Below are 14,630 nucleotides of genomic sequence, written 5' to 3' on the forward strand. Positions count from 1 at the left end.
AGCGGAGTTTGTACGTGCGGTGTCGACGTTCCGTGCGCCGAAGGAAAGTGCGCGCGCGATCCCCGCCGCGCCGCGCCGACCTGTGGCGGGAGGCGCGGGAGGAGGATGCTCGCGCGTCCTCCTCCGGAGCGCGGCCGCGCCGCGGCGTCTCCGGCGTCGCGGTCGGCGGCGCGCAGGCGCTGCGCCCTGCGCCAGTCGGGGCAGCGCGCATGGCGCGGGTCGTGCTGCCGGTGCTGCTGCTGCTGCTGCTGCTGGTGCGGCCGCCGCCTCCCGCAGGCTGCGCGGTGGCGGCGGCTGCTTCGGCGGCTTCGGCGGCGGGCGTACCCGTGTGGCCCGTGAAGCGCGCCGTGGTCATCGAGGGCGACGTGATGCTCGGCGGCCTCATGATGGTGCACGAGCGCGAGGACCGGCTCACGTGCGGACCCATCATGCCGCAGGGCGGCATTCAGGCGCTCGAGTGCATGCTCTTCACCCTGGACTGGGTGAACCGGCAAGGGTACCCGTTCTCGCTGGGCGCCTACGTGCTCGACGACTGCGACAAGGACACCTACGGGCTCGAGCAGGCCGTCGACTTCATCAAGGGTGAGCCGCCGACGTCGGGCGAGTGGGCTTCGCCGGCCACCGCCTCCTCCTCTTCCTCGAGTGCTCAGCGGGCCGCGCTCTCGCTTGGGCTAGGTTTGCCTTCGTGGCATCTGCGCCGCGGCCGCACGAAGGCGCACCTCGTCCGGGCGAGCGCCGGCCGCCGCCATCGATCGATACGACGCCCGCCTCCTCGCTTCCCGCGTGCACGCCGGACCAAGCGCGCGTGCGAGCGACCGGCCGGCGGATCGCGGCTCGGGCCCGCCTCTGCGCAAAGCCCGCATTGCTGCCTTTCCCGCCGCCGCACCGCTCATCACGGCGATGGCGCTATCACGGCAATTAAATGTGCCCGACAAAAGAGACAAAAGACGGCTTGCCTCCCCCCCCCTCCTCCTCCTCCTCCTCGCCCCGCGAATGGCGCGCGAATCAGCGAATGTAGTACAGCAGCCTGTACCGTGTCATGAACGCTGTGCTTTCAGAGCGGACGCGCAGACCTACAGTCGAAACCATCGACTCAGCGAGACCCATACGCCGGCTCAGCAGAGCGCGTATGGGCGCGATTAAGTTGGCTGCCTCGCAACAGGTGTGCGTTCCGTGCGCTACGAGTCTGCGCGCACGTTAAATGGACACTCCGTATGTCAACAAGGCGTACCAAACGATAAAACAGAAATGAAAAAAAAAGCGAGTGAGGAAAGGGATGAACTGGAGAGTGCATGTGCTTCGCATGGCCAAAGTAACGCGGTTCGGAATGGTTAATAACGGCGAATATCGATGTACCAATCCCTTTGGAACATCGTCTTTCAAGGTATTGCCAACTGCGCAGAGAGGTATCGTGATAAATTTCGTGCGCAATTACGCCCCTGTTACCCGGTGAAAGGGAGCGCGGACAGGTCCTGGAGTAAAGAAGAACGGCAGATTGGGCGCGTTGTTGGTTTTACATAATGTTTAAAAACAGCGCTAAAAACGTACACCGGACAACAGAAAAGAGGATTGGGCACACACACAGCTGTAAGTCAGCGCCGTGTGTGTCCTATCTTCTTTCCTGTTGCCCGGTGTACGTTTTTAGCGCTGTTTTTAAACATTAAGGTACTGGAGACCCGGGAAAGAGATGCAGCATATAGGAACCCAATATCGTGGTTCATTTTCTCTTCTCTTTCCTGCGCCAAAGCTACAGAGCGGATCACAGTCAAATTGATAATAATGAGGCGGGAAAAAGCTCTGAGAATTGCTATATAGCAAAACTTCAGGCGCTGTAGCAGTATAGAGACAAGACATCAGCCCCTGCTGAAGTACACATAGGCTGGTTCACAGCGATTATGAGATGTCTGCAAGCACGATAAGTTATACCGAGCGTGCCGTATTTATAATTGTATGGCACCGTGAAACCTGTGCAAACCTGTGCAAACCGCAGCTCGCTTTGTGTATGAGGTCATAACTGATAATTAGAGTGCGCCTAGCTCGCAAAGGCGTGTGCTAGAATCAATTCAGCGGGCTCCAATGCGCCATTTCTTCTTTATTTTTCATTCGAGCCTTGCAATGAAATAAAGTCACTTCGTTCAGCGCGCAATCGAGTGGCATGGTCCCCCTGCGATGCTGGCGTAGCTGGAGTGCACGGACTGCGCGGCGCGCATTGCGTCACTGTGCCAGAGAGTGTTTGGGGCGAGCGTGTGCTGGTGTGCGGTGCAGGCTCGATAAGCAACATCGATGACGGCACCTACCGCTGCCCGGATGGCTCGAGCCCCGACCGCATCAAACAGACCGTCATCTCCGGCGTGCTCGGCGCCGCCTCCTCGGTCACGTCCATACAGGTGGCCAACCTGCTGCGCCTTTTCAAGATACCACAGGTGCGTGCATCGGACGCCGCTGCGGCGTTGCCGCGAATCTCGGGGGAAACGCACAATAAGACACCGTCGCCTTTTTGAAAGAAGTCCGAGGAACTCGAGTCTTTGCATCCCTTCTGTATTACACATCTCGCTTTGCCGCATTTACTGGAGAAAACGGGCACTTCGGCCTCTGCTGTCGTTGACAAGTGCCGTCGTTTTCAGCCGCGTAAACACGGGCAGAGTGGGCACTCCACAATGCATACTGCTGCATATTGCATCAAACGCGTGCGAATTCTCCCAAGGCGAGGCTACAGGTCGACGATCGCCCTTTACCCGATGATTGAGACTAGATGCACGCGATCCGCTTCTGAGGTTTTGTGTTCGACATTTTGACGTTTATTTCAAGAACCGCACAGCAAAAAAAAATTATATAAACAGTCGAAAGCTTATGCGCAATTTGTAATTATGAAATATTTAGCACAGTTTAGCACTATAGCACTGTTTCTCTGTAGGCAGGGAAGAGGCATAGCGAGGACGACAATGTGGGCTGGTTTTGGTGGAGGACTGCGCTCAAATCACAAGAAGACGTACCGCCAGTGATATTTGCCTCATGGCTTGATGAATACATGTCAAGCGCCGGATCTGATGAGAGTGTCGCTTTACACTCGAATAATTGCTCCAGTAAGGTTTCCTATAGAAAAATTTTTGTTCCGAGGATAGTATGGCGAATAACTGCTATAACAGTATGGCCATGTTGAGGACTAAGGGGCCTAAATAAACCCGTGCCCATCTGACGTCGAACCTCGGCCTTCGAAGATGGCCTTGGTTCTCTGCAACAGCTTTCAATCTGTTCTTGTCAGAAAGGATTTTGCGGATTTCGATGATGGGTTCCAGGTAGAATATCTTCGAGACACCGAAATAATGTTCCTCTCGGTTGAGAGTGACCCTATAGCGTAGCGGATGCGTTCAATAGCAGGGCGGAGTCACTCATATAGCGTTGCGTCTTTGTGAATTCCCGAATAGAAATGGTCAGCAGAGTTCTTCTCGTGGCGCGTGACGCACAGGTGGCGCTTCGCCGTGGGCCGAGAATGTGCCGCAATTCCAAGCTCGATTCCTCTTGCAGGTGTCAATGCCGCCTTCAAAGACTGTCTCTCTGATGCGTAGCGGCAGCAGTCGTACAAAGCACGGTGCAGGTCTTCAGGTTCATTACATTCAGCGTACATTGGCGAGTCCGCCAGTTGAATCTTGCACTTGAAGCAGTTCGTGTAGGTCGCGTTGAGTCTTATGAGGTGTGCGCATGTTTGGTGTTGTCTAACTAAACTCGCAAGCAACAAAACCAGCACGCTGACGGGGGAACACTTGCCAAGGAGCGTAATATGTAGGGGAGGAAATGTGTAGACGTATTCAACACTCTTTCGGCCGTTAAGCTTAAAGGTGAGTTTGGCTATTCTGGAGATGTGGGCCGCCTTCCTGACAGGCCCTCGGAGTGACCGATTAGTTGGTTTTCAACGGACTCACTCGAACAGCTGCTGCTACGGTCACTTTGGGATGATAGCCTCGCCAGCACCCACGTGACTCTGCATGTGGACAAACTTCCCATCCTTAGCAAGCCCATAAGTACGGTCAGTTTGCTGCGTGGTATGTAGCACTTACGTCGTCCGCTGGACGCTCGTTTATGCCTCTTTTTACACTTGTTGCATGCAGACTGGAAGCCCTGGAGTGACGCTCATTGCCACACTAATTGTGTAGAGGAGCTTCTTTTACAGCGAAGCTTCGCAGGCCTCGTGCTCGGTGTCAAATAACAAAGAACAGGCAGTAATAAAACCTGCGTCAGACTCCCCATTCTAGAGCGAAGCTTTCTTTTACCTTCCTGGGTTTCGCGTAGCTGCTGTGTGCTGTTGGGTCTGTCGTTACCTTGGTGTGTGTATATATATATATATATATATATATATATATATATATACCACCGATGTGCTAATAGAATGGGGAATTATATTCAACAGATTCGTTGATTTATTTTATTTTATTTAACCACTCAGCATGTGTCACTGTGTGGTTGCCCAATCCTCCAGAATACGCGGGTCCCAACATGATGCAAGAGATACAGAATCATTAAGTGTTGCTCGATACGTGTCGTACTTTTCCGTAGTACACTCCGGTCATCCACACTGCTCCCTCGACAAGCATCATCACGCATCGCCTTAGCCCTCGTGGCATCGCAGCGTATACGCGTCTCACACTGTGCATCCGCGTAAATTGGAGTTTACGTTTCGGCAGAGCTTGTGAACGAGGCAGTGCATAAAGATAAAATTGGATGACGATAAGTTCCTGACCTTTATGGTGGATAAATAAAAACATTCCATGAGATTACTCGTAGCATAGTATGAAGGTAAACTGAAGTGCGCACATCACCGTTAGTTTTCAAACTCGAGATTGCAAAGCACGCGTGATTGGCCTCTCGTCTCCAAACGGAGCTCTTCCTGCCGCTACGTTTATGAGTGTAAACTCAGAACTTTGTTGACTGGTGAGCGACGACGCCTGCTGGTTTCTGAGGCCAACGGCAATCCTGTCGCGCGGATTAGATCGCCGCGATTTACCGTTTGTCAGGAAGCGCGTGCAGGCCGGATGGTGGTGGTAAAAATGTTGACAGGTCCCGTCCGGATCCTCGTGTCAGATTTCGGCTTCTCGCAGTTTACGCTGCGCCGCAGAATGAAACACTCCTCACAACTCTATCTCAGTCATCTGCGTCGTCCACACCGCGATAGTACAACTTACAGTAGGGACACAGCATGTTTCCCATGTTCTATGCTCGCCCCTCTTGTAAGTGGTGCTCTCGCAGTGTGGATCGTTACCAGCTTTCCCATTTTGATATCTTGATAACATATTTCTCGTCGTCATCTTGATTGAAAGCGCTGGAAACATATTCTGCCTGCACGTGAATCGGTGATTCCCGTACGCCTGCAAAAGCACCAGGTCCGTCAATAGGCAGGCGTAAGTGTAAGTTCCAAACATCACTTACAGCGCATACAGGGACAAGGGACCAAAAGAACGACGAAGACAAGCGCTGTCTTCCAATTGATTTTTATTTTGAGTGACACGCATATATACTGAGACAAAAAGACAAAAAGCGCGCCCCCCACAAAGTGTCATGCCTTCGTCGTGCTTTTGGTCCCTTGTCTTTGTATGCGCTGTAAGTGATGTATGAAACTATGGAACACCAACTAGCCCGTAACCAAAACATTGTTTCAGTTTAAGAGTGAGTGATCGATTAGAGCGAAATTAGAAATCTTTGCAACCACTGCATCACTGGTTTCTTCACAAACAATAAATTGTTTAATGGTGAAATGATGATAACATCAGGTGATATTAAGAACGTTGTGGAAATAAATCACATTTTGGAAGCGTGCTCAAGCAGCCGATTATTTTTTTTCCCGGGGGGGGGGGAGGGGGGGAGGTATGCAACCAAACGGCACATTCTGCAGTTTCTGCTCCGCCTCCCCCAATATAATAATTGAACAAATAAATACACACAAGAACAAACTTAGAGCAGCCTATGTTCTACGTTCTCCACTGAATGGCCGCAAGCACAAGACATAGCTAAACGATGTATACTGTAAAAAGCTACCTGTGTACGCCACTTTGAACCTGCAGGTAGTGCTCTAAGCTTCTAAACTTCGCTAAGCGCGAGAAGACGTCCACTACCAACATTATGCACTTTATACGGTACACACTGCTAGAATAATGAAAAAGAATCACAAAACACTAGTACACAAATTCAATTTACATAAAGATAACTTAATGAAGAGAAGTGATGAATAAAATACACAAATAATGAACCACAATGCTGGGCGCATGTGCAGTGTACGAGTGCCCAACCAATGGTACAAGTCACACGGGTGCCCTATATGGTCTGTTCTCACTGGCGCGAACGCGAAGCTGATACCCAGTTTCGCCGACGCCACCGGAGAGCGACTAACGAGATCGGGCGAAACGGTGACAATCTTGTCGCATCTCTTTCTACTTACGTGCAGAGCCTTTTAGATAAATTGTTTCTTTAATTATACCGTAGTAGCGCTATCACTCCCTCATGCAAACCTTTTGGTTGGAAAATAGCATCATTTTATATATATATATATATATATATATATATATATATATATATATATATATTCTTTCCTGTTTAAACCAACGTTGAATACAAAGTTTGCGCGGAGTCCATATGAAAAAGATAAACCACGCTTATTACATTGACGCCCATGTATGTCACCATTCCGAATTACATGTATCGACAACTCAGGAGCTTGTAAACGCTAAACTGCTTCCATTATTTGGGACATCATGGTAATGACCGCAGTGAAACAAGCGTATATTACCAAGCGAATGTACAGTGTTGTGTTCACTATCCTACATCGTTTTAAAGAGATGCAAACGTGGTGATACTCGTCAAATAATTAATCAGCACAGATTCGTGTATACGCTAGCTAAGAGCGAGCCATTTTTATTGAATGATTGGAAATTACTAAGAAAAAATGATCTCTCCCATGCGTAAACTCCGAAACTGCTGCACCTTCACAAAGATCGCAGCTATCCAGCTGGAGAGCCATTCGGGACACTCCTCACGTCCACTTTTTTTTCTTCATTGGGACTTCATCAAGTGTTTTTATTCATTGTATATTCGAAAGGAACGAATATTTCATAACTTCGAATAGTGACTTGTCGAAACGAAAACGGATTGAATAGCAAGGACTATTCGCTTTGCATTTGAAATTTCAAATATTCGTACACCCATATTGTTGCGATATTTAAGGATATTTAAGTACTGTTTGTCGTTGGTACGTAGTACAGACGGGGCTACAAATGAGCCGATTCGTGATATGAGTGCTGTCCTGTGTGCGATCTATTCAGCCACACAGCAGCAGCCACGGTCAGGAAAGTCCGGGAAGGTTGGCCTCAAGAGCTTTGCTAAAAAGAGAAAAAGAAAGCGGCGACGCTGCGTTTCCAGCCCCACTCCGTGTTCGCGTCCGCAGTGAGAACTGGGCGACAACGCGGCACGTCTGAACGCGGCTCTGCGCAGGTGAGCTTCTTCTCGACGAGCCCTGAGCTGAGCAACAAGAAACGGTTCGAGTACTTTCTGCGCACGGTGCCTTCGGACGAGAGCCAGGTGAAAGCCATGGTCGGCATCGTCACGCTGCTCAAGTGGACGTACGTGTCCATCCTCTACGAGGAATCCACCTACGGAAATTCGGTGCGTGTTTCCGTCAAGCACGCCGGCGAGCCGCATTTTCAGCAGCGTCTACGCTCCGCAGGCCTTCGACGTGCTGGAGAAGGAGCTGACCGATCATAACGTCTGCATCGCCACCAAGGAGAAATTGACCAAGGACTCTGGCGTGGCTTCCGAACGCATGTACGACGGCATCATCGGGAGACTGCTCAGCAAACCTCGGGCCCGAGGTACGACGCCAGCCGCTGCAGCGCGAGGGCGGTGCTGATAAGTATTGAGCCTCACGCAGAACAAAATTGAGCAAGGAGGCTGTATCTCGACAAAGTATTTTTGCATATTCACCAAGCAAGTCATTTGTGACATTTGCCCTACAGCTTGTTAAGTACCTGCAAATACGTTTCTGCCGGATGCTGGTCTAACCACTCATTGCAGCGTTAGTTGCCTCCAGATTACTCCAGATTGAGATTGTGGAAAGGTGATTGTCTGAAGGAGCCATAAGGGCATCCCTTCGAAGCCTGAGGGGGTCAAGTGTTGCCTTGTTTCATCTGCAGTGTGTAATGAGGCATTGTCATGCAGCAGGATGAGAACTTCGGAGAGCTTTTATCGACTGCTGCCACTTGCTTCTGCAGTTACTTTTGCACGCGGTGCTTTCTTGCTCTGGAGTAACCACTGTGTTTCCATCCCTTAGACGGTTACTTTGTTTCGCGATTAAAACATTAGATACACGTCTCATAACCAGTTACCGGTTCCTTTAGGAGATCTAGCTCATTCTTTATTTTATTTTTATTTATTTATTATTTTTGCAGACTATTCCAAAACAGCCGCCAATGTCTCCGCACGTTTCTTCTTTTTTTCAGTTGTCAAATGTTTTGGAATCAACTTTGCTTTAAGATTGTTCATTTTGAAGTCATTGAGTACGACGCAATTAACTTTATGCAGTGATATTTTTGGATATGCAGCGATAGTTTTGGCTTATATTCAGCGGTCCTCCTTTATCATGTTGTGAAATAAATTTACGTGCCAAAACTACAGTATGGTTACGATGGAGAACTCCAGATTATTTTGACCACCTCGGGTTCATTAACGTGCATCCAATGCACGGTACACAACCGTTTCGGAATTCCCATTGAAAGGAAGCCACCAGGGCCAGTAATCGAACCCGCAACCTTGTGCTTTGCAGCGCAACACCATAGCCACCAAGCCACCGCGGCGGGTTATCATGCCATAGATGACTTGGATATTTTCAAGCATAGAGAGAAACATGCCTTCCACTGGGTTCCTCACTTTCAACACCGAAGTTGCCAGTTTTAAGATTGACAGCTTAACATTTACATGTAGTATCTGAAGTGTAACTGTCGCGCAAAGTTTGTGACATTTCATAGTGGATATAGTTCGCACGTTTCCCGTACAGATACAGGAATGTGTGGTCATACGCTCTTCCACACTGAATTTTTCTGGAGGTACTGCCACGTTCTCTATGAACCTGAAAAACATAATCAGCTTAAACCATAGGTAGCTGATTCTGCCCCAACTGAACGCAGACTAACACTTCCTGCAATTTACAGCTACCTAGCAGCTCAATTTTCTTCTGCGTAGCGCTCAATACTCATCAGCATATCTTCGTATATTTAACTGCACCAGTTGGATATTACATCTGCGAAAAGCCAGCTTTCGTAGGGCGCTAATAATAAATGTGTGAAACACTGTAAGGCGCGCTTTCCTGCTCGTCTAGTCTTGGCATACACAAGATGGCGAACGTCGCCGTAAATGTGAAAATAAAGCCCGATCTGGTTCCGCCATACTAGCCACCATCTCTTCCTTACTTCCGGTTAGCAAGCTTACGCTCTGCTCAATGGTGCCGTCAGCGATCGGTAGGCCATATTATGTAGGGCGAAGAAAAGTATTTGGCAAATCCACTATTTTACTGTTTAGCGGAGTTTGTACTGCTTATGAAGCCCCCCACCCCTTTATACTTTGCATAATAACAACATCACTCAGGAAAGCCAATGATGTCGTTCAACGCACTTAACTTTCTTTAGACCTACGTTATCACGAACGCTCAAAGCTTGGAAAGCCGGTTGGAGTACGAAGGACCGGAACTTTTATTCCTCCAAGAGAAGCCCGGAATACCGAAAAATCAAATGTGGAACTTTGCACTGTGGCAAAGCTTTGTGCATCTACGCGAAATATGTGGAACATAATTACACCGGACAGCACCCACTGTGTCCAGGAAGGACGTTGTTCGGCACACTTAGCAACGAGTCCAGTCGTTGGCGCTGAACTTCCGACAGCTTGCCATGATGCGCCTGCAGTAGTGTCTGAGGGGCCATGAGATTGTATAGTTGAACTGGAGGTTGCAGGTTCAATTGCCACTTACGATGGGTGCGTAACACAAGAAGCCACGATTCCACTGTGTGAAGGTGGATGACCAGCGAAGCTGTTTAGAACACGACACAGAGGTGACACAGAATTTTGAACAAAGGTACGAACACATTTATTGTCCAGATCGGTGGTCATCGTGACGATAGGTACGCACACAAATTCTCGTATCATGTGTTAGTAAATGCGTAAGCATTTCTATGCCTAGACAACGAGAAATTTGCACGTCACTTAAGACAATAAATGGCTCCTACTCCCTTAAGCAATGACTCATACCCCCGTAAGCAAGCAAGCCAAAAAAAATAAATAATGATGTCTACCTGAGAGTCTACTGATTTGAAAATGGCGCCTATTGATAACTCATCTACTGAACCAGCATATTCAGTTGATAATACGTATAAGTTCTTGCAGAGAATGAAGCGATTTTGTATCGAATTCGGGAGCTGAGCTTTTGCACATGCATATGTTGACGGACACGAAAAATCCACGGAACCCTATAGCCATCAACAGCTTCTCTGTAAAACGCCCGTGTATTTAGCCTCGTGAGGAATCCTACAGGGCAAGAATCTGGAGTCTCCTCGTAAATCAGGTGTAACCTCGGGGAGCAGAGAAACATTTTTTTTAGAGCAACAAGGTACGCTTAGAGTCCACTGGTGTCCCGGCGCAAACCACAGATATTAACGGCCGTAAGAGCAGCGGAAATGTGAAACGAACGACCTCGGTGGCCACGATCAGCGGTGTACGCGTTTCCGGAAGGGCGGCCGCGCCCCTCACAGTTGAACGACGCGTGCTGCAGGCGTCATCATCTTCGGCTCGGACCAGGAGGTGGCGGGCGTGATGCGCGCCGTGCGGAGGAACAACGCCACGTCCCACTTCGCCTGGATCGGCAGCGACGGCTGGAGCGCCAGGGAGCTCGTGTCCCACGGCAACGAGCTGCAGGTCGAAGGCACGCTATCCGTGCAGCCCACGGCCAATGCGGTCAGGGGCTTCGACGAGTACTTCCGCGCGCTCACGCCGTCCGCCAACTACCGGAACCCGTGGTTCATCGAGTTCTGGGAGCACTTCTTCCAGTACGTAAGGCCTGCATCCCTTGAACGCTCGCTTTGTTCTTTCTTTTTTGTTTTGTTTTCCTTTCCCTCAGTGCGCGCTGGAGTGGGAGTCCCGCAGCGGAGGCGCGTTCGGAGAACCTGTTTTTGATGGTGGCGTTGAGAATGCGGCACCATTTTAGCGTTTCTCGATGCTTCCTTCCAGGCTTTGTTTTTCTATGCGTTATTCTATTCTGTCATAAGACTCTCATTCCCATAAATTTACCAACATCGCGCTTTGTTTATTCTTTATTGGAGTTTAAAAAAATGTAATCATTTAGTTATTGCCTAGTCAAAAATTCTTGGCATAAAATAGTGCTAATCTGTGTACGTTCTTTCCCCTACTGGAGAGGGAAGAGGTAGGCAAGATATCTCAGGGCTTTTTTTTCTCTCTCTCCCCATCACTGCGTGGATGAAAGTAAAGGCTTCTTCTTCTTCTTCTTCTTCTTCTTCTTCTTCTTCTTCTTCTTCTTCTTATTATTATTATTATTATTATTATTATTATTATTATTATTATTATTATTATTATTATTATTATTATTATTATTATTATTATTATTATTATTATTATTATTATTATTATTATTATTCGTATAGTTTAGTTTGATGTCTAAATTCGAGCGTAAGACGTACGTCATATAGGCCTAAATCATGTGCACTGCCAAGCGCACCATTTACAATTGCAATATAAGTACGTTTCTCTTACGGAATTACGGAACTCTAGATATGCTGTTCTAAGATATGAGGATTTATTTATTTATTTATTTATTTATTTATTTATTTATTTATTTATTTATTTATTTGTTTGTTTGTTTATTTATTTATTACTACTGGCATATAATTTATATCAAATTTTCGTGCGCATGAATAAAATTTATACGACCATAAATAACAAGAACATGACACCTTTAAACACAGCCAACATTTTAATTTATTCACGCTAAGAACGTTGTCCGCGGTACGTGTAAAGCAGTGCGCGGGTTATGTCTCATTGTGCTTTATCTGAAAGCCTGTACTCGTTGGGAAAACTGCTTGGACCACGGATAGACATTGCGAACAACGTGAATAATGCGGATGTAATCAAGGGTTCTACGGAATACCGTCAGGTCAGGTAAAATCACTATTAGTAGAACAGGCGACTGGCCAGCGTCAATGTCGATGACCAACATCACTCACATTGAGCAAGGACCTGTTCTACCAACGAAACGTGTACTCTAGAGACCACAAATGCTTACCGAATAGAGGTAGAAAAACATTGCCTGCTTGTAAGCAATAGTAGCTAAAGTGCATAAGGCACCGCATGCTTAAAGTATAAACCCCATGCAAGCGATCTTGCACGCGACAGCGACAAGCAAGGCGATGGAGATGGCTGTCGCGTTCGCTCGTCGCCTACAAGTTGTACCCCATGCAAGCGATGACTTCCAGCGACGTCTCCCTAGTGTTGCCGGTATGAGAGCAGCAATATAGGCGCCGAAACTAGCGTGACGCGTGCTTTATTAACTTAAGTTGATGTGTTTTACTGTAAAAAGCAGCATAAGATATTTCTGAAAGTCTTGCAGTAAGTTCTTATCCTTTGGCGTAAAAAAATTCAATCGTTTGCTCGTTCCGTGCGACAATCGAAAGTACTTGAGTTATGTACATCCAGTTCCGGGTTCGCGCTATTGGCTAGTCGCTCATGGCACTTTCGGGCGACGAGCGACGATTTCTATATTTCCAGAACCGAGCGATCTGTTCACGCGACGGATCGATCCGTCGCTCGAAGCCGTCGCTCGTCGCTGTCGCGCACAAAATCGCGCTCATGGGGTTTAGCCTTAAGGCGATATGCCGTCCTAGCCTTACGAGGGTATGTGTGTGCACTTGTGCACAAACCCTAGCATTCCGGTGTTGTAGGCTGCATGCGCATCTTCGCGTGATTTTGGCTTGTCTTAACGCATCGCATCTATTCTATTTAGCTTCCCTGCCTCATGAAAAGAAAGAACGAAAGTATTAGACAAAAGCACTTATACACGGGTTATTTGCCGTGAAAGTTTCGAAATGTTTGCCGATGCAAAATGCACCAAAAGTTGCGAAACGTATTCACACGTTGCGCGAATTTGGTAGGGTAGCTAATCGAATAAATCGGCGCTTTGCGTATAGAGTGCCGGCGTTATCCGGACGTTTTCCCGAGTCCCTCAGGTGGCACTGGACTTTTCTAAATGTTATTCGAGTGAACTAGGGCTGGGGCGCCTAAAACGTAAACCTATTCCAAACTTTTCTATTCCAATTCTGCAATTCCAATTCTATTCCAATTCTGCAATAAGCCGTCCACGATTGGTCAAAACATTTTGGAGCCACTAACCATGCGCCTGTCCGTCACGCGATGTCATGAAAACTGTGAAAACACCCCATCTAATATTATATGCGCACGCTGATTATGCATGATTACACCAAACTAAAGAAAAATAGTAATTTCTGGTTCGATGCCTTTCTCGTCATTAGCGAAAAAGGCATTGTTTCATCGACTCCTACTGGCTAAAAATTTTCGGGTTGCACCCACCTCGCCTGTCTGCGAGGCGGCATGACAAGAACGTGAAAACTCACCGCGTCAAAGTGACGTGTACGCGTTAAAGATGCATTAACATGCCGATCAAAATTGACAGTTTTTCTGAATAGCGGGCCACTGCCCCGTTCCGGAAGGAATAGAAGATGGCTGCCCGCTGATGGCTGTGGCACTGGCTACTCGGAGCTGCCGGGGAGTATGTATTTATTTGCGTATATTAAAAGATTTTGCGTAGCCGTATAACGTGACTGAGACCTTTCAGCACGTATACGACATTGCTCTGTCAACTCTACTTTGCTGAGTGTCCGTTTCAGCGTCATTTTTAACCTTCCGTTGCACGCCGCCGCGATTTTCGACTAGCCACAGCAAGCTAAGTAAGGGGAAGCAGACCAATCGCAGACGCCGGAACCACCCTCCTCAACCGGTTATCTCTTTTCACTGTGCTGGTTCAGCCCCGTCGAACTCTCCACTTGAGCGGGCTCCTCGCCTCTTCTCAACCCATTAGATAAGAAAAGCTGCTCAATGTAGGCTATGCTATTCGCTTTGAAAGCAAAAGAAAGTGTCACCCTATAAACGAGGAGGGCATTTGATTAAGCGTTTGAAACAACGCTGCTGGTTACCGCCCGATGCTTGCATCAGTGGTTAGGTAAATTTGACGTCCGGAGATTGGAATAAAAACAGATTGGAATAGTTTTACTTTAAAGGGCCCTGTTCGCAATTTAATGTCGGAGTTTCTAAACGTTATCTAGAACTCGCGGGAGCTCACAAGGGCCGTTCGCAGAAATTAATTAAGTTAAGGTAATCAGAGAGTCACTGGTGTCCGGGGATATTTTGCCTCCTTTTAGTGCGTAAAACGTCAACGTCCTTAGAACTGTTCTTGAGCAAAACTTTGTAGCGCGCGTTCCGAAGAGCACGATTTAAATCGTTCTCCGAAGCAGAATAAAAGAAACTCGGAGATACAATTTGACATAGCGGAAGTCGAAAAACTTAAGAAAAAATATGTG

General features: G+C 47.9%; 1 protein-coding gene across 1 annotated transcript in view; it reads left to right on the forward strand.

Annotated features, from left to right (window-relative positions):
* The first annotated feature begins 231 nt into the window (after positions 1-231).
* Positions 232-14,630, forward strand: part of mtt (mangetout) — a 60,573-nt gene continuing 46,174 nt past the window's right edge. The window contains exons 1-5 of the mRNA XM_065427571.1: positions 232-582; positions 2,266-2,423; positions 7,477-7,647; positions 7,709-7,853; positions 10,799-11,072. Coding sequence (XP_065283643.1) covers positions 369-582; positions 2,266-2,423; positions 7,477-7,647; positions 7,709-7,853; positions 10,799-11,072 — 962 coding nt within the window. The 5' untranslated portion in view covers positions 232-368. The remainder of the gene's footprint in view (positions 583-2,265; positions 2,424-7,476; positions 7,648-7,708; positions 7,854-10,798; positions 11,073-14,630) is intronic.

Source organism: Dermacentor albipictus, chromosome 2 (genome assembly GCF_038994185.2).
Source record: "Dermacentor albipictus isolate Rhodes 1998 colony chromosome 2, USDA_Dalb.pri_finalv2, whole genome shotgun sequence".
NCBI lineage: Eukaryota > Metazoa > Arthropoda > Arachnida > Ixodida > Ixodidae > Dermacentor > Dermacentor albipictus.